This window comes from Rhineura floridana, chromosome 7 (genome assembly GCF_030035675.1).
Source record: "Rhineura floridana isolate rRhiFlo1 chromosome 7, rRhiFlo1.hap2, whole genome shotgun sequence".
NCBI lineage: Eukaryota > Metazoa > Chordata > Lepidosauria > Squamata > Rhineuridae > Rhineura > Rhineura floridana.
In genome coordinates, this window is record NC_084486.1 from 118,292,535 (window position 1) to 118,317,496 (window position 24,962).

Here is a 24,962-nt window from a genome sequence, read left to right on the forward strand (position 1 = left end):
ATCCAGTGCAGTGCTAAGTAAGTGTCCCAGCAGCACAAGGATTTACACTTGCACAACAGGACTTTCCCCTTTCCCCCCCACATGCACCATACACTCCCCAAATCTGTTCTGGACGGTTGGGAGAACCTCTGAATATATTTGCAGGGGGAGAAGTCCTGTTGCACAAGCGTACCTCTTTGCACTGATGGAAGGTTTACTTAGTGCTATATTGGATGCAAGCCAATAGGTCTTTCTTTCAATAAGGACCTGATCCTAGCCACACCCAATATAAGTGCTTTGCTATTGACTTCACAGGCTGTGTTTCTTGTCCTTGCAGTCCCCCTGTGCACACTTAGGAACAAGCCCTACTGAACTCGGGATGGAATGCTAAGGAAATCTGCACAGGATTGGCCTGTTAGTAGATTATTCCAGTGCTCCTGCTTTTGTTTATAACACTTTTGATGTGCAGCTGTTCCTCAGTAACTGAAGTTGGGCTAAGCTATCACTTAGTAAGCTTTAAAACTGATACTTAAGATAGTAACTGCTGTGTTTGAAGATCCTGTCTGAAACAAACCAGGCTATATTTCAATGGATGCTTGTAGTTTTTATCTTGTTTATACTTCTGCAGTTGTCCCATAACAATTGCAAACTTGTCCCAATATCTCTCTAGGTTTGATTGCAGGGTCTCTGCCATAACCAGTGAGTGCCATACCCTTGTAGTAACACTTGAGCATTCAAACTGTCCTCTTCAGGGTCTATGCTATCAAAAGAGAAGTGGAAGAAACTCTCGCTTAGTCAAATACAAGTGGCTACTGCATTTTGAAGACTCTCTCTTTAGCTGAGGACTCCTGAGTAATGTAACTTTGTCCAACAAAGGCTAAGTGAGTCATCATCTGGGTTTCTTTCAGGTGATTTTTAACTACAGTTGAAATAATCCGAAGGATGTTGGTTCTTCCCTCAGTGCTTTTATCCTTCCAGTCCCCAGAGTTTTATTAGCACTCTTGTGGAAGTCCTTGAGCAGACAGACCCTTTAAGGCTGTAAATGTTGGAATGTGTGTCCATAGCTCTTAACCAAATTATACCAAGTAAACTGTCATCTTTGTTAAAACATTTTTATTAGGTTTTTATATTAATTTACCATTCTTTCATATCACCATTAAACTGACAGTTGTTAGACTTAGTTGCCACTCTAAGTGCACACTGTTGTAGAAAAGCAGGAAATTAATTGCACCTACATTTTAAAATTATCTCCACCTTGTCCAGCATTCCAAGAATTTACTTCATCTTCATAATGGATCTCATGCTGTCATTGAATCTTCCTTAGCAGGAGCTATTAGATTTTTCATCTTTCACTGTCTGTTTACATACATCTTCCTAGTCTAGCCATGTGGATTTGGTAGACTGGGCAATTCTGAGGTTTCTGCACAGCAAAAACAAGGCTATGTTCAGAAATGGGGTGGTACATGTTCTGGACAGATCCCTATGAAGCAGGTTGTTCTTGAAAGCCAGGAGCACAGCAATATGTACTCCTGAGTTGGGGAACCTGTAGTCCAGCAACATCTGGAGGCCTACAACTCTCATCCTTGAGCATTGGCCATCCTGGCTGGGGCTGATGGGAGCTGGAGTCCAGCAGCAACTGAAGGGCCACAGCTTATCCACTGCTGACATAGTCTTCTGCTGAATTTGTGGTTCTCTTGATTTTGGGTAGAGAACAGTAGGCAGTGATGCAGGCTGTAGTACTGAACCCACTTTGTAAATCTCATCAAAGCCAGTATTGTTTTGAGAATTAGTGGTTTGGGGATTGTGACAAGACATAACTCCTTGGATGTTTCTGCAAGACCTAGAGTTGAATTGCTGTTGAATTTAATGCAAAGACTTGCAGAACTTGATGAGTGTATTTAACTTGATACCTCTGTGTGTATGATAACATCTAGCTTTTCACAGCTCCCACTGTGCAATAGGATGTAAAGGCACAGCAAAGCTGCAGTATGCAACATATTCCAAGAGTGTTTTCATTTCTCTGGATATTGGCTGAGATCTGTCTCCCCTGCCTGCTAATGTAATTGCAGCAAGTTGCAGCATCTCAAGGTTAAATCTAATACATGCTAGTTGCAAACACCAAATTGTGCTGCTATTAAACTCGTGATGTGAATGCTAAATGTTAGCAACGTTTTTCAAACCTCAGCTGCTGAGAGTCTTGTACCAAGATTTTCTAATAGTGATTTTTTAAAGCAACTGTTAAAATATATAGGGGTTTTGCTGAAGAAATCTAAAATGCAGGCATATTAAACTGCGATATCTGACTGATGCTGCATCATGTGCCTAACAGTCAGGAAGGTCACAGAAATACATTTGCAGTCATTTGATTTTGTTTGCCATGTTATTTTTTAAAGCAAGAATTGAGAATTGCAAGAAGCAAACTGAGCTATTATGGGGAGAAACAACGTGCTTCTGAAACAAATGATGCAGTTTATATTCGTTTCAAAACAAGATACCACATGACAGCCAAACTCTGTTCCATGTGTAAGCACTGCTGTTAGTGTAGGGAATTGTTTGGAAAGAAATGGAGGATGGTAAGATGCATAGTCCCTTGATATTGGATTTATTGAGAGCAACAGAACTTCTGAATGTGCACTAGATTGGACATAAATGTTCAGCTTTATAGGAATGCCTTGCCCAATAATGAAATAGTTACACGTCTGGAAGACATTTTCTCTCTTCTTGGACTTATGGTTGTAGATATCCATTGCTTGCTACCCTATAATGAGTAGGATACTCAGTAGATGTGTAAAATTGATATAAAACACAGATAAATAAAATGGGAATTTTAGGATACAATATTGGATACTTGCCTACCCCAGTTATGGTGTATGGGCGTGGGTGCTGTGATGCATACATGGAACTTCCTCACTCTCAGTGGTCGTATGCTAGAGACAGCTCCACATCTTGTTTGATACAGGCATAGTTTCCACTTTGTTGAAGGGAATAGGGAAATAGTCATAGCAAGAAATCTATGTTAGCATTGAAGTGCACACAGGTCTCTGGATTGGGGCAAGAATCTTAGTGATACAAATTTGCACTGGCTTTGAGCATGACTTGGTCACATTACTTAAAAACTGCTGAACAAATGAAACCTACTGGAAGAGAATTGGCAATCAAGGCTACTTGCACTACTTGCTTACTATTCTTAAGACCACATTGCTGTTCCTGATACACTGATCGATGACAGCTACTCTCTCCAAATAAGAGAAGATTCTTTACTCTGCACATAAACCTGCATCATGGAGTTTCGGGGTGTTGGCAGGGGAAGAAAATATGGGACATGCTTTTTTCACTCTAAATACTTTGATCTATATAGATTAGTTACATTTATTTTGAGAAATAGCTCATCCATGTTAAGTGACCTTGAACTTATTGAATGTTTAATCTTATTGCATTCCTTAGTTGAGCAAAACACACTTGAGAAGAAGAAATCCTAAGAAATTATATCAATTACTGCAGATTTTAAAGGCTCACTTAAACCAGAGGATAGAAATGGTTGTTACTCAGTTCCTGCCATGTTTTAAATGAGGGCTGCAATAAAACTCCTGCCACCATGCTGCCCACAGGAGTAGCTGAACGTTTCAATAGTGGGAGTCCTGCTTTTAAAACGCTGAAATTGGTACACTTCATGCCTGTAAAGCACTTGGACATATGCTTAACTTTAAACTTCAGCTTTCATGAGACTGTGCATATTTAAAACTAAGTACACACTTAAGTGCTTTTCTGGATTAATGCCCAAGTGAAGTAGGCCTGGAAACATAACTCTATTGTACTTGACAAGTTGTCATTACGAGTTATTCCATACTTTAGCATTTGATGATTTTTAGTCTTTGGTGAACGAGGGTGGGAAACTGTCTTATTTAAATTATAGACTCTTGCTTTCCTGGTGTGATGACCTTATATTTGTTAGAATAGTTTATTACTTAGATGATGTCAATAGGTGCCCTCTAGAATTATAAACTTCTACTGTGTTTTTAATTTTTAAGGTGAGAACTTTTTTAAAAAAATAGGCATTACCTAAGCAAAATGGAGCTCAGCTAATTTAATCCAGGCTATACATTATTTGGAAATCCATTTCATTATCAAATGAACAAACAACAAATACTTTTCACATATGTGGAATATTCTTACACGTTTGGCTCTCTTCAGCCTGTATATTCTAGCTGTCAAGCACTCAAGAAGCTGATGCCTGAAAGTGAAACAGTGTGAGGTGGCTTGAGTCTGAATGGGCTAATATAACATTGGTACTACAACTAATTGGGGATGAGGTCATTCTTATCGTTGGCTCTTAAGAAGTTTTTTTTTTAATTGTGAGCTGTGTTTTAATTTTCTTATGTAGGTTCATGGAAATGGTTGTAATGCTGTTTCTCGTCTGTTGCCTGGGATGATATTTCTGATACAGTGCTAGAAATCTTGAGAAGGGATCTCTCACCCACCAACTGATACCAGAAATATTTTAGATTTGAGTCACTCTATGGACAGTTGTATAACTGATCAGTGATGCAAGGTCATTTTATTGGCTATATGGATAACTTGGGTGCTAAAAAATATCACGTCACTGACATCTCCATGAATACTGTGGTCAACTGGGTAGAATTGGAGTACTGCTTCCAGCATAAATGTTGGAGAGCCACAGTGAACTTGGCAGTAGCAAATGGCACTTCATAGACATGATATCATTTCCATTCCTGTTGCCTGCCCTCTTTTCCAAAAAGGGTTTGGTCAGCAAGGGATTACTTTGTCCTCTATTGTAACAGGAATTGGAGCCCTTTCTTTTTTCCTTAACCTGGTACTAAGCACCTGAGTATTATCCAGCAGAGGGTAGTATAAGAACCCCCTAAAGCCACACCTATAGATAAATGTATGAAATGATGTTTGTGGCCTCTTTGAAACTGAGATTTTGTGGATTCTAAACTCAGCAGAAAAATTGTTTAACACGCTTTTTAAGCCTGTTTTAGTTAGGGTTAGGAGGATGTGGTTTGCTATTTTGTGGATATTTTAAAAATATTATGTATGTAGGAGAGATAAATGTGGAATGCAGGGCCTGGATGGTGCTTAGGAGAATAAGTTGTCAAATACAGATTTGAAAGTGTAGGACAGTGGCATATACTTTCTGATGTACTACTGGTATGCAAGGGAATACTGCAGAGCTAAGACTGCTAGGCAGAATGAGGAGAACCTTCCTGCCTCTTTATGAAGATGTAGCAGTGGCTTTTCTTTGTACAGCTTAGGGTGCAATCCTGTAGGTTTTTACATCAGGCTGAGGGGAACTAGGATATGGTGGAGTCCCTCAACTGTGGCTCAGCTGGCAAAAACCCACCCCTCCTGGCTTAGCCGAGACCCGGCATAAGTTAAACTGGTGTAAGTCCAAAAAAAGGGGTGTTCCAGGGGCAGGGGAGGACCAAGGAGATAGGGACTTATGCCATATCTTACATCTGTTCAGCTCGGTCATGTGACTTCCAGTCCTGGGATACGTAAAGCTGGGAAAAGGATGGTCTAAGTAAAAACACACAATAACTCTTTTTTTCCTGCTTTTCCCCCCACTGACCTCTGCTAGCTGAGCTGGCATTCTCCCCTCCCAAGTCCTCTTGAGTAGAGTTAGGATCTGGCGTACTTTAAGCCAGTGCAAATTATGCTGGCTTCCTCAATGTAGGATTGCTCTGATTGTCCTCTTAGCTAATATAAACATGTGCATTGTGCATTAAAAGCATATAAATTTGTGGATATCAAGAGTAACCTATGCAGTTCAGACTAAAATAGAGAGGCATTTTGAATATGTTCAGAATGGCTTATTTTTTAACAGGCTGGTGCATGTATTGTGTGTCTGAAAAAAGTTTGGAGATTGAAGCCGATCATCTGAAGGAATAAAACTGAGCTAGTTGTCATATTTTCATAGCGTGAGCTGGTGTTCAATGAATCCCAAATTCATTCTACAGAGGAGGAAAGTTGTTAATTGTTTTTATGCAGTGCAGCATCCCAGGTTATATTCAGTTGTTTCTGTCTTGGAATGGAAAATGCTGTTAAGAGCATCCCTGTCAGTTTGTGAAAGTAGGAAGACAAATGCTGTAACTAGTTCTTAAGGTATAAACTTCCCTTAATTAGACACAACATGAGATAATGGTGAACATGATTTTGCAATTGTCTTAAAAAAAAAAAAGTTCACCAAGGTGACTGTGTCCTAGGTTACACTTGCAGAAGAATTTGGTGGTAGATCCTGGGATAATTACATGGGTTGTACTATTTCAAACTTGAGAAAAAATCTACAGGTATGGGTGCTAATCCTATCTTTTAATCAAAGGATATAAAAAGCCACTTAGAGAAGTTCTAAGATATGCAGTAATATAGTTTTTTAAATGTTCACAAAAAATCCTGCTGATACAAAAGTAGAACACTGATAAAAGATTGTAACCCATCCTATTCCACCCATGTTAGTTTTCTATTTGAAGGAGTTGTCTTTAAAAGGAGCATTCAAGAGTGGTACTATCACCAGTAGCCTGAATTAGTACTGTCAATTCTACCACTGCTATATGTATCAATCTGGCCAAAATTCAATTTGAAAAACAGGCAAATTATTTTCACTAACAGAATTTTTGCAGCTTGGTTTGGAGTTCAGATATGAAGAAAATAGCTTCTACTGATTTTGCCATTTGTGTCTGCCAACTAATTTATATACTTTTGAAAATGTCTTTCAGGGTTTTCTAATAAATTCAAAGCCTGAAAATGCATGTGAACCTATAACCCCTCCACCTTTGAAAGACAACTCTTCCCGTGAATTTATTGTTTTAATCAGAAGACTTGATTGCAACTTTGATATAAAGGTAGGTAACTTTATATGCAAAGGTTCTGAACATAAGAGTGTTTCCGAAAACAACCATGTTTACATTTGTCCTTTTAAATCTGTTAGTCCATTTATAATATTTAATATTTTTATATCTGTTAATAGTTTGTATTTGTATCTAATGTTTTAACAGACAGTCATACGACACACCTTTTATAATTGGATGATTAGTTGGTTTCTTAGCTGCTTTTAAATTGTTTGTAAGTGTTTTATTTTTTATGTACACCGCCCAGAGAGCTTGCTATGGGCGGTATAAAAGTTCAATCAAATAAATAAATAAATAAATAAATAATCATGTTTACATTTGTCCTTTTAAAAAGAACAAGCAAATCTGGTGTATACGTACATATTTCCTACCAGTTTCCACCATTTGTGGTAGTTTCAGTTGCCTGAGTGCCATATTGTTGGATTTTTCCCCATTTGTTGTTCTCCATAAATATTCCTATTTTAGTTTTTTTCTGCATCATCAATGTTCTCAGTCATTTAAAGCATATTGTAATTTTCTAATATTTCTTTAGCTTTTTTTCTGCTTTGTGGTGATCTGCTGTACTTGAAACTTGTGTCATAACCAGATTCTTTCCAGTGTCTTCCAAACAGCACATGCAGTTATTTATACTTGGTAGAATCAGTGCTTTCAGAGTGACTGTTGTAGACCCCTGCATCTCCATTCTGCAAAGAAGGAACAGGGTGCCAGAGTTTTGGGAGAGAGGGGATTGACTTGTATCCCAGAGGAGGATCATACACCTCCTTTGGAAGGCCATTTATGAAGAAGTGCTTCAGTTGAGGTAGCATGGCCAGTGAAGTAGAGAAGCCTTCTCCAGCCTGACGCTTTCCAGATGTTGTTGGACCCCAACTCCTGTCATCCCTGACCATTGACCATGCTGGCTTGGGCTGATGGAGTCCAACCACACCTGGAGGCACCAGATTGGAGTTGCCTGTTAAGTCTGTTACCCTTCTATTTGAATGCCTTGAACTTACATTTTACTCCTTTTAAACACCTAGCTCCCCCTAAAAATTCTTGGGTACATAGGCACCTTATACTAGTCCAGATTATTTGACCATCTAGCTTGGTGTCTAGTCTACTCTCCCTGGTAACAGCTCAGCAGTGTCTTGGGCAGAGGCTTTTTCCTGTCACCTGCTTCCTGTTCCTTTGAACTGGAGAGACCTTCGACCTTCTGCAACTGAGCTATAACTCTTCCCCTGGTTCTTGAATCAGCCATGCAATTTCCACCTTAGGTGTATTCCCTTCCCAGCTGAGCACCTGAATGATAAAGTGCCTTTTCAGTGAGGATAGAGCTTGTATGTGCAGCCACAATACTACTATGCTGTGTTTTAAGAGTGCAACACAGCTAACTATGTGAAACCTCACTCTCTGTGTTGGACTTTAAAGAGGAAGGTGCCCTTTAAGGCTACATAAGAGATGAGAGCACCCTCCAGGCCTTTCTGTATGGTCCTTGGGACTCTTCCAGGCCACACCCCTCACCAGCCCTGCTCCATGCCCTCCTTGAGTGATTTTTGCCTAGCTGCAATGAGTCCTTGAACTATCATAATGTCTTCTGCTTGCCTGAATAGGGAGAGATGTGTGGAGAAACCTCTGACTTTTTTGTGGCTGGAATTTGGCCTACTATACACAGTTAAGAGTCAGATCTGTTGCTCCGCCCACCTTTGCCTGTAGCCCCACCCACCACTGGTATGCTGCTTCTTGAAAGCTGCTCATGAGGCAGTGTGTCCCACAGACTGAAAAAAGTTCCCCACCCTTGATATAGCAGAAAACCATTGGTCCAGTCATTAACCAAAATGGAGACAATAGTCAAGAAATCAGAAGAAGGCTAGGACTGGCAAGGGCAGCATTGAGAGAACTGGAAAAGATCCTCAAATGAAAAGATGTATCACTGAACACTAAAGTCAGGATCATTCAGACCATGGTATTCCTGATCTCTGTGTATGGATGTGAAAATTGGACAGTGAAAAAAGTGGATAAGAGAAAAATCAACTCATTTGAAATGTGGTGTTGGAGGAGAGCTTTGTGCATGCTATGGACTGCGAAAAAGCCAGATAATTGAGTGTTAGAACAAATTAAACCAGAACTATCACTAGAAGCTAAAATGATGAAACAGATTATCATACTTTGAACGTATCATGAGAAGACATGATTCATTAGAAAAGATAATAATGCTGGGGAAAACAGAAGGGAGTAGAAAAAGAGGAAGGCCAAACAAGAGATGGATTGATTCCATAAAGGAAGCCACAGACCTAAACGTACAAGATCTAAACAGGGTGGTTTATAACAGATGCTCTTGGAGGTCAGTGATTCATAGGGTTGCCATAAGTTGAAATCAACTTGAAGGCACATAACAAAACCAGGCCTATGTCTGATCTAGATAGGCTTTTGTGTTCTCACAAAAACACATTTCGTTGAATATTTTTTTACTAGTCACCTCATCTGTGATATTGGGGTATAGGGTCAAACACTGCATTTTTAAATTGTGGACATAACAAACAGCAGCACAATTAGAAAAATAAAATGAGAGTGCCATATTTGAATGGGGCTTTTCTGCATTTGTTATATGGAGGGAATAATAATGATAGAAGTATCCTCTATGTGTGTGGGTGGGTGTTATGCAAAATTAATTAAATAACTCATGTAAAAGTAATATTTAAAGCTACAAAACTGGCAGGTCAAATTTTTTCTTATTTGCAGGACAAATATGGTTTATTGTTATCATACACTGATTAATCATCATGTGGCTTGATGATGTTCTGCTGGGATATTACAACAGTATGTACTGCTCTCATATCCTGCTTGCAGGTTTCCCAAAAGCATCTGGTTAGCCACCGTGAGAAAAAGGATGCTGGACTAGATGAATGAGCCTTTGGTCTGATTCAGTAGGGCTCTTCTTATGTTCTTACGCTTTGCCTTCTCATCATCTACCCAGTCTTGCAATTGGCAGATGCAAAATTGAAATCTCTCAGTATTCTAAAAATCTAAATTGAAATAAATGCTCCATCTTAGGTACTAAATGAGTGGTTGTAATTCTTAAAATGAGATGTATTGGGAGAAGACTGTTGCTCATTTATGAAAACTTATTTTAATGACAGCAGAGAAAACTCTTGCAGGAAAGTAACTTTTTTAGTTTTGTTTAGTATTATCCTCACCCTTCTGGGGCTGAATGCCATTAACATTGTTGCATACTCGTCATTATTCAATATGTTTGTTTGTTTTGTTAAATGTATATCCTGTCCTTCCTTCCAGAAGGCACCCAGGGCGACAAACAAATGGCAAAACACTAAAAACATCTTCAAAACATCTAAAACATATTTGAAACAAAATATCTTTTAAAAAATTTGTTTAAAAATAAAATCTGCTTCCCATACTGTTTTGTTTTAAGAGCAAGCCACTGGTTGGCCACTGTGAGAACAGGATGCTGAACTAGATGGGCCACTCGCCTGATCCAGCAGGCTCTTCTTATGTTCTTAAAGCTGGACAGTCTTGGAATACATCTGTATAAGTAGATGAAGAAATAGTATGGATTTTTATAGTAGGAGCTTTGACAGCCTTAGGGTCGCTTTGTTAGACAGAATGAAATACTACAATGTTGCAGTGCTACTGTCTTTCCTGAAAAGTAAGAGCAGGAAAGCAAAATGGCATAGTCCGGTCAAAGCCAGAAAGGTTGAGCTTTAGCAGGATTGGCTAACCTGTGGTCCTCCAGAAGCTGTTGGATTCAAATCCTATCAGCCCCAGCCAGTATGGCTAATGTTCAGGAATGATGTGAGTTGTAGACCAGCAACATCTGGAGGGCCACGGGTGTCCCACCCTGGCCTAGAGTTTTCTGGGACTGGCCTGCACATTTGAGAGATCCACCACCATGTGTGTTGGACTACCATGAACTCAGTAAAACCACTCTTGCAAATGTCACAAAATTTAAATCACTTAAATTTTTACTAGCTTAATCTCTTTGGACAAATGTTCCTGGGCTCACAATTAATGTGCCTGTGTTTGATTATATAACTGGCAGTTGTGACCCAAACAGCCTCAGAACTGGGGGGCACTTGAAGGAGAAGCATAACACATTCTCCTTTCCCTGCTCCCCTCCCCCACTACAGTCCCAACAGATTGCCTCTCTGAAGCTGTAATACACATTTCAAGGGAAGCCTTCACTAGGGTTAAACATTCCTTCCCTACTCCCCACGGTCCTGAGGCTGCTCGGGCTTCCCTGCTGCTTCTATTTGCATAATTAACTAATAGGCAAAAAACCTTGCGATCTAAGAACGTACCTATAGCCCACAGATATTTCTATCAAACTTTAAAAAGCAGGGAAATTGGGCAGCTATAGTGAATGCACCAGGGGAGCAGGAGACCTGACCTCCTCTCTGAGATATTGTACTGCCCTACAAATTTGTCAGAATGCAAACACAATTTGGGTTGGTCTTTCACAGTCCAATCCACTTGCTGTGTAGCTTGGAAGAATTTGATAACATGTGCCTCTGAGCATATGGTGAGTGGTGGCAATAACTGACATCTCCAAAGATGGAGAATTACATTTTGGTATGTTTGTTGGTGTTCTTACTTTGCTTCATTCCTGTGTTATTATTTATTTATTTATCATTTGCTTTATATCCAGCCCTTCCTCCCAGCAGCAGCCAAGGGCGGCAAACAAAAACACTAAAAACACTTTAAACATAATAAAAACAGACTTTAAATACATGTTTGATTGTTTGAACTTGATTGCATATAGCCATAGACCTTTGCAAAATACAGAGATATTTTTTTTAAAATAAAACATACAAGTACAAATAAAACAATAGCAGGACTCGTTATACCCAATTTAAAACTGATTATACTCCATAGTTCTTAATATGACTTTAAATACAGTAAAACAAAACATCTTTAAAAACATTTTTTAAAAAAGCTTTCAAGACTTTTTTAAAAAAGGTTAAAAACATTGGTTTAAAAGAAAAGTTTTTTAAAAATATCAAAAAGCAATTCCAACAGACACAAACTTAAAAGGCTTGTTGAAAGAGGAAGGTCTTCAATAGATGCCAAAAAGATAGCAGAGATGGCTAAGGAGAGGGAATAATAATAATAATAATAATAATATTTAATTTGTGTGTCACCTATCTGGCAGATAGCCACAGGGTCAGTGCCACTACACTAAAGGTCCGTTTCCTATGTTGTGTAGAATGGGCCTCCTGATAAGACGGTATCTGCAGGAGGACTTCTCCTGCAGAGCTCAGTGATTGACTGGGTATATAAGGGATAAAACGGTCTTTCAGGTATCCTGGTCTCAAGCTGTATAGGGCTTTGTACACCAACACTATAACCTTGAACTTGGCCCAGTAGCAAATGGGCTGCCAATGGAATTATTTCAGCAGCGGGGTGACATGTTGGTGATACCCTGCCCCAGTCAGCAGTCTTGCAGCTGCATTTTGCACCAGCTGCAACTTCCAGACCAACCTCAAGGGCAGCCCCACTTAGAGTGTATTATAGTAATCCAGCCTGGAGGTTACCAGTGCGTGGACAACAGTGGCCAGGCTATCCTGGTCCACAAATGGCCGCAGCTATCTTACCAGCTGAAGCTGGTAAAAGGCACTCTTAGCCACTGAGGTCACCTGGGCCTCCAGTGACAAAGATGGATCCAGAAGCACCCCCAGACTATGGACCTTCTCTTTCAGAGGGAGTATGACCCCATGCAAAGCAAGCAACTGACCAATTATCCAAACTCGGGAACCACCAACCCACAGTGCCTCCGTCTTGCTAGGATTCAGACTCAGTTTATTGGCCCTCATCCAGCCCACCACCGAGTCCAGGCAGCGGTCAAGGGCTTGCACGGCCTCTCCTGATTTAGATGTTATGGAGAACTAGAGCTGTGTATTGTCAGCATACTGCTGACACCTTGCCCCAAATCTCCTGATGACTGCTCCCAAGGGCTTCATATAGATGTTAAACAGCATGGGGGAAAAGATGGTACCCTGCGGCCCCCTAGAGCACAACTGCCAGGGGACCAAAAGACAGTCTCTATTTTCTGAGAATGACCTTGGAGATAGGATCTCTGTAAAACAGTACCTCCAATACCCAGCTCACCAAGTTAGCCCAGAAGGATAGCATGGTCAATGGTATCAAAAGCCGCTGAGAGATCAAGTAGAAATAACGGGGTCGCATTCCCCCTGTCCTTATCCTGATAAAGGTCATCCATCAGGGCTACCAAAGCTGATTCAGTCTCATAACCAGGCCTGAATCCAGACTGGGATGGGTGAAGATAACCAGTTTCATCCAAGAGTACTTGCAATTGTTGCGCCACAACCCTCTCAATCACCATCCCTAAAAAGGGGGTATTTGTGACTGGTCGGTAGTTGTCACAAATCAATGGGTCCAGGGTGGGCTTTTTCAGGAGTGGTCGGATCACCACCTCTTTCACGGCAGCTGGAACCACTCCCTCCCTCAATGATGCTTTGACCACACCCTGGATCCAGCCCCTCACCACAACAGTTATTTGTGTTCCATGCTCAGGACTATAAGTTTTGTAAGGTTTTGTTTTGAAATGAGCTTATGGGAAGCATCAGAATGGCTTGGGAGGGTATTTTCAATTTAATATTGCGGAATGTGAAAAATCCACACTGGCTATAGCATACAGCCACTCTCGTGGCTGTGTAATGAAAAGTGTATGCTTTAAATTGTTCACACAATTAACATAATGTCTAGTTTGGCCCTTAAGGGATACCTTAGTTATATGGTTATAAGGAATAGCTTAGTTATATATTTGGTAGAATCAAACGTTAAAGCTTTTCCTAGACTGTAACTATTTGGGAGTATAGGAGAAGGGAGTATTTTGAATGTTTCCTGCACAGAAGAGAAACTAAACACATAGAAAGGTAATGACAGATCATGGAGGACACTAAGCTGAACCTTTGTATGCTAGTCTTCTACTTCAGTCTTATTCATTTCTTGCAGCCCCAAGTGATAGTCGAGGAAAAGATTTACTACTACCAGAATCAGATTCATGTCTTAACTAGCTGTGATTGATATTAATGGCATCTTTGCTCCTAAATAAACTGGAGCTGCTATCAAGATCTCTTCTCCATATACCATATCACACAAAATATTCTGTCGACTTCATAGATATATGTGTGTACTTTTCTCTAAAACAGAAAAGTGTATAAACTTGGTCATATACAAAACAAATAGGAGATGTACTGTGCCGTTTCTTTTTTAGCATTATTGCCTGTAGTTGTGCAATTATTTGGGCGAGAAATCTTGTTAACTGGTGTGGAAAGTACTAAACTGGCTGTATTTGAATGAGCCTTGCACACCCTCACATAGCTCCTTTGTTCTCTGCATGAGACACGAAGTGTTAGTTAACTATAGCTTCCTGTTATGTCTGAACTGGTAATTAGTGGTTAATGGCTTCTAAACAAGCCAGGATATTAAGCCATGCTTTAAAGTTGGCTTAATAGCATGGCTTTTTTGGAAACCATTAACTATTCCTGATTCGGACTTAATTGGAAGCTGTAATAAGCAGACATCCTGACTCGTCTGCTTGCTCTCACAAAGCTATGTCTGTGGGATATGAGGCTTGTTCATATCTCAGCTTACTATGCTGAGGTATGATTGTTTAGCAAACTGTGGTTATTGGGTTGGATCCAGGGTTCCCTACATCCAACAGGAAGGTTCTTCTAGAGATGAAGGTTGGGAACCCTTGAATTCAACTCTGTGTATTCTGTATAATCCTGTTAGAATATGATGTCATAGAAGGTGAATAAACAGGAAAATCTATTCCTATATAAGATTACCATATAATTGACACAATTTAAAATATTTTTGGTACAAACTAGAAAAAATAGGAAGCGTATCTGTGTGCTTTCTGATCCTGTGACATCAACATAGAACAGATCTTGCCTTGAATCTTTACAGGTGAATGCAGTAATGAGAACTGGCTCTACCTCAGGCATTTCATCTTTTGCTGCAAAAGGAAAGCAAGCTGTGGAAACAAATGACAGCTTTTTCTGTGCAGTATCCAGAAGTATAACCTATGCATCTCCAAAAGGATTGGATGCCTGTAGATACAAGAGCTGTAGAAATGTAAATGTCAGTTTTCCCTTAAGGGAGATAATTGGTGTGACCTGATGGTTAAAAGGGCAGTATGGTTAACTTACTGTGAAGGAAGAGGCACCAATGTAGGGCACATTCTACTGATGGATCCAGTTAGACAGCACATGCCTAAAGAAATCCTATTGACTTTGCAAAGCACAGTTGTAAGGGAGTTGGGCTATTTGTGCTTGAGAAATGCCTGCTGAGCCCCAGGCATATTGTAAATTATCTTCTAATCGAATAAATAACAGCCAGTTGGGGATGATACAGCACTTGGGCATGAACTATGTCTGTTGAAATTGTGTGTCTGATAACTGAAACAATAGACTGGGAAATGACTACAGCTATTTATGATACATAAATAGAAAAATAGAAATTGAGTTATATTTTTGAAGACAACACAGTTCTGTACAGTCTTGTGTTTGGAGCACTTTGAATCTCTTGACAGGAGATATTGGCACCATTCAGAAAGTGAAACCCGCTGAAAATCGGAACTCCGTCAGTAAAATGGCACCTAACGCCATAAAAGCAGAATAAGCGCCGTATGAATGGGGCCTTACTCTAATTGAAAACCGCCGTATTAGCAGGCTGTCGAAAAGCGGGGCCCTACTGTATTTTGTTTTTCACTGTATAGATGCAAAAGATAAACCCAAACTTGAAACTGTACTAATGCCAATGGAAGGAGCAAAAGATTCAACAAAAATTCAGGATAAGTTATTCTGATTCAGCAATTGCTTATTGGCTTGGACTGTGAGAAGTCATGGTGGAAGGGAGTGATGAAAGGTGACATTTTTGCATCTTCCTTACTGCCATCAAAAAGCCTCTTCTGGGTGTTGGGGGACCATCCAGACTGACATAGGTGGATCACCGAAAATTGGATAGAGGTCCCTTGGAATATTTGACCAGTTTGGGGCAGTGCACCACAATCCTCTCCATTCCAGAGGCTCCCCCCAATTCCCAGAAGAGGCTTAGGGGAGGGGGGGCTGCCTGGGAAATCACCTTCTGCCAGCGCTTCTTGGGATTTAAGCCATTAACATTTATGATATGTCTAGGTGTTTGCTACACATGTATTAGTTAATGCTGAATGTTGAAACACTACATGTGATTCTTGAGTCTGAAGGACCCACCCATGGTCTTGACAATTCCCTTTGCAGTTGATGGTAATAGTTTAGAGGAAAGCAACATATGATCTTTTTACTAAAGGATCTGCTAACATCTTTGCATTCTTCTGTGAAGGTAAAGGGAGAAAGCAAGTCTGCTATATGTTAGCCATCTTGAAGATATTTGCACAGATGCTAAGATCTTGGAGACAGGCCCACAGCTTACCCTGTCCACACATTCCTATGTTACTTTTTCCATTTTACAAAAGCTGCCCTTCCTGGTTAGCAGGAGACCACTTTTACATTCCAGAAGTGGCCAAGCAAATAGGCATTTACAACTCAAGTATTAGCCAGGGCTGTGGAGTCGGTATGTCAAACCTTCGACTCCGACTCCTCTATTTTTCTACTGTCTGACGCTGACTTCTTCATAAATGACAAATGTATATTAATTTTTCTGCTGTCTGACTCTGACTCCTTCATAAATGGCAAATGTATATTAATGTATTAATATTAATATTAAAATATTAATTTTATTTTGAAGTCAGAGTCAGTTCATTTCTACAGACTCCGACTCCACCCAAAATTGCTTCTGACTCCGACTCCACAGCCCTGGTATTAGCATAGGTTTTTTTACTAGACATTAAGAATTGGCTAATTCCAAATTTGACAGAGGATCACACCATTTTACTTGTATATGTACACACACACACGGACCTCTCATTGTTTCGTATATATTCAAGTTATGTTCCTACATTGCACCATTATTGCTAGTTTGGATAGGACTTGAATTGTTGGGAATGGACAGACTTGATTTTGTATTGCATCCTATGTTGCTTTTACATCACCCTGGAAGGTTTCTTTTTAATCAGACAGCTTGTGACTCTTAAAACTACCACTGTGTGCTTATACCATTTGTAGAAATTTGATGGATTTTAAGCCCAAGCAGTACATTTTAATAGCACCCATGGGTGAATTACAAAGAGGCAACAAGATGAGGCAATTTAAACATAATCTTCCATTCACAGAATAATGAATTTCAATAAACTAGTGAAATTTGACTAAACTGTCTGTTTTCAATAATCAGAACACCTGTTTATCACAAAAGCCATGGGCTGAATCATGTGTGGTACAGTGCTCCTCTTATTTACACATCACTGCATTTTATATAACCTGATTAGGGTTTGCTGCACCTTCTAGGACCACTACCTACCAAATTCCTAATGTGTTTCTGTCAGATAGTGAATTACAACAAAAAACTATGCATGTTACTTGCTGAACATTCTGACAAGATTGCACTGCTTTTCCTTTTTTTAGTAAAATGGCACACATTAGAAATTTGAGTGTACAAGGAGTATTTTCATGCCCTGCTTATTGTTTATGCATCTTCAAAAGCAACATACAGAGTGCATTTTTTCTTTTAAATCTTCCTCATGCTGTTACATCACCTGTGTAGATACAGCAAAAGCAATTCCAAGATTGTCAGAAGCTAAAGGTTGGTGCTCCCTTTAGAGAGGGAAGCACCAATTCTGTGCAGCCTTTTCAGTCACTTTGAAATATATTTGAGTGGATAAAGGGAATTTAAAATTGCAGCATAGAAATAGGTGAAACCATAATGATAGATGCATGTTTTAACTGCTTGGAAAAACCTGAGATAAAAAGGAAGTTAAAGTTCCATACTCTGTATACTTGGGTTGCAACATTTAACTGATTACTTAGTTTTAGTAAATTAAAATACTTTTGATTGACTAAAAAAGTATCCTGATTTATTGGGAGATTAAAAATATATTTGTAGTATACATACTTATTTTTAAAACATGAAGAGTTAAAAAGGGAGGAAAGGACCAATTTTATGCAATAGAAGTTGCAGATATAAAATTTGAATTTAAAATGTAACCAGGCAGCACTGACCTGTATAATGTCTTCATGTTAAGGATCCTCCTGAAATCTAGTAATTGTGTGGACAAGAGCAGGCCTCATTGTAAATGAGACTTTAAATTCACTAGTACCCATGAACATACTCTGTGACTGGCAACCCAGGTTTGCTTAGTTTGCAAGCTTTGACATGATCAAGGAGATAAAGCAAGTAGAAGCAAAATGTCTTACACTGTACTATATTAATTTATATTTTTACATCAAAACAGGGCACAATTCCTATAAATTCACAATTTACTTCATTTTATTAGAACAATGATCCACTGTTTGTTTTAAGAATTCATCTGGTCTAGAACCTAAATACTCACATTGGAGAATTATATTTGGGCAGTTCCCACCAAAGACTCCTAAGTCTGATAAACTTTCCAATACATGTGAAGTAGAGTGGTCTGGTGGCCAAATGATTAAACCTACTGAACAGGACTGACAGTTACCTATAGAAGTGTCCAACTTTCTCTAAAATGCAACTTTGGGAATTGGAATAAAATCCACAGAGAATCTGTAATTGAATTACTTAATTAACTTTGACTAAGTTATAGCTGCTGATTTGTGAGCTGTATAAAGAACTAAAGTAAACACATATGCCAAATTCAATTTGTCTTGGAAATGCACTATTTACTGTATTAGAAAGGAAGTGCATTTTAATGTTGACATATGAAGAATGCACATGGGCTGTGCATTTAATTATGAATATACCTAATTATACTTGTGGATGCCTGTTATCACCCAAGATTGCGGTGGGGGTATCAACCCTTTAGGGGTGCCCCGGCCTCCATCTTGGGTGATGGCAGATAGGTAAGTGGTGTAGGCTTATTTAAGTCCTGCACCACCTGTATGGGGTGTGTGTGCCTGGGAGCTCTGGCTTTGTGATCTGGAAGGTGTTGGCTCATTGAATCCCGCAACCTGATGCTGCCATGGATTGTTGAGCAGGAGCTTCATCCTCCCACCCTAAACAGGGGCCCCGCTCTTCCAACCTGAATGTTATAATCAACCACTTGAAAAGACTGAGTGAAAGAACAGAAAACAATCTATTATGGGTGGCCCATACTCACTATCTATGGCAAGATTCCATTGTACATTTATCATTAGTTCTAGATCACAAGTTTTAAACACTTTTTAAAAATAACTTGTGTGGAGGTCTTTAATTTGGTCAAATAAGAGAGTAATTGATTGACAGGACGAACTGAATGCAGAATGTAAGATTGCCTCATGGAGTTAGCCTCAATATCATGGAAAGTGAGTCAAGATGAGATATGATGAGTTGCGACCTTGCCCTTTGTCAGAGCTTCCAGCAGATAATTTTGCCATACCAAAATTGTGAGGAAAAGTCAAGTGTGTGTGGGGGGGAAAAGAATAATAGTATGTGCCTGAACTTCTTCCTTACCTGTTCAGTAGAACTTTAGTGGAATTATTCCTGAATTGGGGCTCCACAGATTAATATTGTGTATACTCATCCCTAAATGCCTATCTATTAATATTTTAGTACCTTTCCAGACTATTTCTTCTATTTTGGTTGTGAAGTTCTTTATATGCATAGAAGAAATACTCTAGTATGGACTTAAACCGCTTTAAATCGTCATGAAAGTAGGATCAGATAACAATAGGGTGACATGTAGTAAAGCTTACTCAGTAGAAAGGATTGCACACAAAATTGTAATGAAGAGCTGAAACAACGATGTGCTGACAAAAAAGATGTGTGTAGCAGGTGTGTGAGGTATTGCCTAGAAATATTCTAAGGTGCAAGAGAATTTAAGAAACAAGAAAGAGTTTGAAATGTATAATAAAATGGGTGATATCCAACATTAGTCATACTTGGAGTAGACTGATTGAAATTAATGGGTCTGCTTTGAGTATGACTTAACTGGATATCACACTTTGTATTTAAGATTATTGTGCCATGTCCACTGCATTCTAATTAATTAGTGCAATTTGTGGCCATTAAATTCTTCATTATAATTTTATTTCTAGAAATCTTTATATGGAATAACTAACAGTAAAATCCTGTGTATATTTCTTGAGGATGTCTATATTCAGTGAGACTTAATATTGGTAAACGTGGCTAGGATTACCTATTCAGTATTTTTACTTAACCAAGTAGTTAACTTTATGTGCTTTTGGCAAATTCAGCTTAAAATTATTTTATATTTTTAAATTTTCATATGCTTTTTATCAGTAAAGAGCTGGTATAGGGTACTTGGAAAAGAATTTTCTGGGACAAGCCACAGTTCCTGATAAATCCTGGTGTACCACTACTTCAAATGGAACATTTTCCTCCCTTTGAATAGCAGCACCTAGGCCATGTAACAAACTCCTGTTGATTTTTTTTGAAAAGCAGTTTTAAGTGCTGTGATAGCCTGTTTGGAAATTATGAAGTTTATTTTTTTTTTAAAAAAAACTCTCATGGTCATGCAGGTCTTTGGATTTTAGCCACTATAATTTTGAAAAATACTTTATACAGTAGGGTCCCATTCATACGTCAGGTTCCGTTCCAGGCTTCCACCGAAAAGTGAAAACTGCCAGAAAGTGGGGCCCTACACAGCTGTAGCGTGTGAGCTCCCCGCCCTACAACTGATCACTCAATCAGCTGTAGCGCGGGGAGCTCCAGCCGCTGCACTCCAGCTGACAGGGATCAGCTGGAGCGCATCTGCCCCCTGCGCTCCAACTGATCGTGCGCTACAGCTGACAGGGATCAGCTGGAGCACGCGAGTTCCCCGCACTGATTAACTGTAGCACACAAGCTCCCCACACTAAAGCTGATTGTGTGCTACAGCTGATCAGCATGGGGGTCTTGTGCACTCCAGCTGATCCCTGTCAGCTGGAGTATGCGATCAACTGGAGTGCGCATGCTCCAGCTGATAGCTGTCAGCTGGAGCACGGTGGCTGGAGCTCCCCGTGCTATAGCTGATCATCCTGCTGGCGCTGCTGTATTAGCAGAATGCTAATAAGTGGGGCCCTACTATAGTTAAGACCAGTGGGATGCTGCAGATGACTTCAACCTGGATCCCTCTCCCTGGTCAGCTATGGTCTTCAATCCAATTTCAGTTTCCCGTCTGTAAAATAGGAGAGAGTAGCAAACTGTTATAGTGTTCATGCAAGTACAACCATAAAGATGCATTAGCAAGCTTCTTAAAATCTTTCTATACATCTACAAAAACCCAGCTCCTATGGCTATTTTGTGCAGTAATTGGAACACTGCACAAATGAAAGGGAACTTATTTGTTAATATTTTCATGCCCAAAATGTTCTATAAAAAAAGAATGATTTTCTTAGTTCTAAGCAGTTTTTTATTGACTGGCATTTGTTTGATTTGCAGGTTTTGAATGCACAAAGAGCTGGTTATAAGGCAGCCATAGTTCACAATGTTGATTCTGATGACCTCATTAGCATGGGATCTCAAGACAGTAAGTATAGGTATTACTTATCTTCTGTTTGACACCCCCCCCCTCGGGGACAATAAAACAACAACTTCAGAATCTATACAGTTCAAATAAAAATCCTTCTATTCCCAACTTAGCAACTGTTTACTAAGTTTATGCTCTATGACTGAGGTGCAATACTTCTTGTGCAACCAATTTTCTAATTTCCCCCTTTTTATAAATAGTTTGACTGCCAGTTTCTTTTGTGGGAAGCAGCTATAGGGTAAGTTATTTAATTATATGAGAGCATATAAAGGTTTAAATGACAATAGTAAAGAAACAAAGATATAGTCCCAAGTGCCCAAGCTACTGTGGTTACTTGAGGTTCCAAAATATTCAGAAAAGTCTCCAGCACCTCTAAATGCCTTAGAGGTGCCTCAGCTATATCCCCGATTCCCTGTGCAGAACATTTGGGTTCCCCAGCAGGTGTTTTTTCCACATGGGGCAAATACTGCGTATATTCCTAAAGATAACCAAGCCCTGAACATTTTGGACATTGTCTATATCCCCTTTGATTATATCTGGGGAACCAACTATTTTGAGGATGTGAATGAAATGCCTGTTTCTTGTGACATTCATCCTCCCTTTTTTGTAAATGATCAAGAATAATAACTTAGCTATTAAATTAGATTAAAATATTGAATTGTCTTCAGTGCTGAATATTTTTCTTAGTGTGGAAATTGCTAGAAAAAGATATAGTTGAGGAACCACACATGTTACCAAATTCTTCCAAGCTACACAGGAAGTGGATTGGACTATGAAAGACCAGCCCAAATTTTGTTTGCATTTTGACAAATTTGTAGGGCAGTACAATATCTCAGAGAGGAGGTCAGGTCTTCTGCTCCCCTGGTGCATTCACTATAGCTGCCCAGTTTCCCAGCTTTTTAAAGTTTGATAGAAATATCTGTGAACTATAGGTACACTCTTAATCCGCAAGGTTTTTTTTGCCTATTAGTGAATTTCTCTGCTTTTTAATCCGGAAGGTAAGAAATGGGATCCTGTGCAAGTTTGCTGAGAATGGATGGATCATTTGCATGCTAATTGAGGTCAGTGGGATTTACTCCCCTGCAAACATGCTTAGGATAGGTAAAACTGACCACAGGGGATGGGGAGGGGAGGAGGCGGAGGAGGGTGGGGAGGGAGGGAAGAGGGGAAGAGGGGGATGGGAGCAGGTGGAAGGGAGAGAGGAGGAGAAGGACAGGTTTGATCACTTGCATGTTTATTGAGTTTAGTGGGATTTACTCCCGTGCAATCATGCTTAGAATAGGTAAAACTGAACGGGGGGAGGGAGGGCTGGAGTGGGCAGGGGAGGAGGAAGACGGAAGAGAGGAGGGGAAGAGGAAGGGAAAGAAAAGGGGAAGGAGAGGAAAGGCAGGTCTGATCATTTGCATGCTTATTGAGTTCAGTGGGATTTATTCCTATGCAATCATGGTTAGGATAAGTAAAACTGACCATGGGGTGGAGGAGGGGGAGGGGAGGGGAGAGGAGAGGGAAGGAGAAAGGGAGCGGAGAGGGGAGCAGAAGGAGGGGGAGGGGAAGGAGAGGATTGGAGGGGGATGGGCAGGAGGAGGGGAGGGCAGGTTTGATCATATGCATGCTTATTGAGTTCAGTGGTATTTATTCCCGTGCAGTCATGCTTAAAATAGGTAAAACTGGCCATGGGGAGGGGAGGAGATTGGATGGGTGGGCACTGGGCAGTGGGGAAGCCCCTTTCCTTTCCAAAAGGAAAACATTGTAAACAGTATCATTGTTTTTCAGCATTTTCAGCTGTCCCTGGCCACATCCACACCAGACTATTATTTCACTTTAGGCAGTCATCGCTTCTCCCAACGAATCCTGGGAAGTGTAGTTAGTGAAGGGTGCTGAGAGTTGCTAGGAGAGGCCCTGTTCCCTTCACAGAGCTTCAGTCAGATATGCTCAGAGGCACATATAACCAAATTCTTCCAAGCTACACAGCAAGTGGATTGGACTGTGAAAGACCAACCCAAATTGTGTTTGCATTTTGACAAATTTGTAGGGCAGTACAATGTCTCACAGAGGAGCAGGTGGGAGGGGGGTGGGAGCAGGTAGAAGGGAGAGAGGAGGAGAAGGACAGGTTTGATCATTTGCACGTTTATTGAGTTCAGTGGGATTTATTCCCGTGCAGTCATGCTTAGGATAGGTAAAACTGACCGGGGGGAAGGGAATCCTAGAGTGGGCAGGGGAGGAGGAGGAAGAAGGGAGGAGGAAGGGAAAGGAGAGGGGAAGGAAGGCGCAAAGGCAAGTCTGATCATTTCCATGCTTATTTAGTTCAGTGGGATTTACTCCTGTGCAGTGGGAGAGGGGAGCAGGAGGAGAAAGAAGGGGATTGGAAGGGGAGGGGCAAAAGGGAGGTGATGGGAGGGACGAGGAGTGGGGGGCAGGTTTGATCATTTGCATGCTTATTAAGTTCAGTGGGATTTACTCCCATGTAATCATGTTTGAAAATGAAATGGACTGCCTTCAAGTCAATTATGACTTATGGCAACCCTATGAACAGGGTTTTCATGGTAAGCGGTATTCAGAGGTGGTTTACCATTGCCTCCCTCTGAGGCTAAGAGGCAGTGACTGGCCCAAGGTCACCCAGTGAGCTTCATGGCTATGTGGGGATTTGAACCCTGGTCTCCCAGGTCGTAGTCCTAGGATAGGTAAAACTGACCATGGAAGAGGAGGAGGGGGAGGGGGAAGGGAAGGGAAGGAGGGGATTGGAAGGGGATGGGGGAAGAGTGAAGGAAGGGAGAGGGATTCTTTGGGGGAAGCCATGACTGTCTCAAGTGAAATCAAAGTCTGGTGTGGGTGTGGCCCCCTGATTAGCCAAGCCCAGCAGCTGTGAGTCTGGCCTTTAGAACAGTGACAGTTGGTTCTCACTGATCATGCCTGACATCATCATTGAGGTCAAGCCAAAATATCTTAAATTAATTAAAAATCAGCCAGGCATTTTTTTAACTTTTAAACTGCAGAAGATGGAGGGCAGAGTGTGGGGCAAGGTGAGTAACAGGATTACAGTACTCTGTGAACATGGTTGATTTTTATTGAATTTCAACAGATATATGAGAATTCTGACATAAAAAGTCTAAAGGGGGTCTGGTTTTTCTCTCTTTTTGCACTTTGAACTCAATTCTGACTGTTTTGTGTATCGTCATGAAAATTTAGAGGGTTGTTAAGTTTTTGCGTTCAGGACTACGGTTTGTAAGGTTTGTTTTAAAATGAGCCTATGGGAAGGATCAGAATGGCATGGGGAGGTATTTTCAATTTAACATTGCAGAATGCAAAAAATCCACGCTGGCTATAGTATACAACCACTCTTGTGGCTGTATAATAAATATATGATGTTTTGATACAGTAGTTTTAATACTGCTGTGTCCTCTTGCAGGCCATTTTCTACATCTAATTTTCCTCCTTGCATCTTTTAAAAAAACTTCCTTTGTTTTCAGAAAGATGTTTTAAAATCATAATAAGATTCAACAATAGAGGGGAAAAACTGATTGACCTAAATTTCTTAAAGGTACTCATGGTTGTAGAGTATGGCGGGGGGGGGAGTGTAGAATCCA

The 24,962-nt window shown here is 40.2% G+C and overlaps 1 protein-coding gene across 4 annotated transcripts in view; it reads left to right on the plus strand.

Annotated features, from left to right (window-relative positions):
* Positions 1 to 24,962, plus strand: part of RNF13 (ring finger protein 13) — an 85,605-nt gene that overhangs the window by 18,064 nt on the left and 42,579 nt on the right. For 3 of the 4 annotated variants that reach the window (XM_061637013.1, XM_061637015.1, XM_061637014.1), the window contains exons 4-5: positions 6,714 to 6,839; positions 21,291 to 21,378. In XM_061637013.1, coding sequence (XP_061492997.1) covers positions 6,714 to 6,839; positions 21,291 to 21,378 — 214 coding nt within the window. Of the gene's footprint in view, positions 1 to 6,713; positions 6,840 to 21,290; positions 21,389 to 24,962 lie in introns of those variants that run through there. The other variant, XM_061637016.1, reaches the window with a different exon arrangement.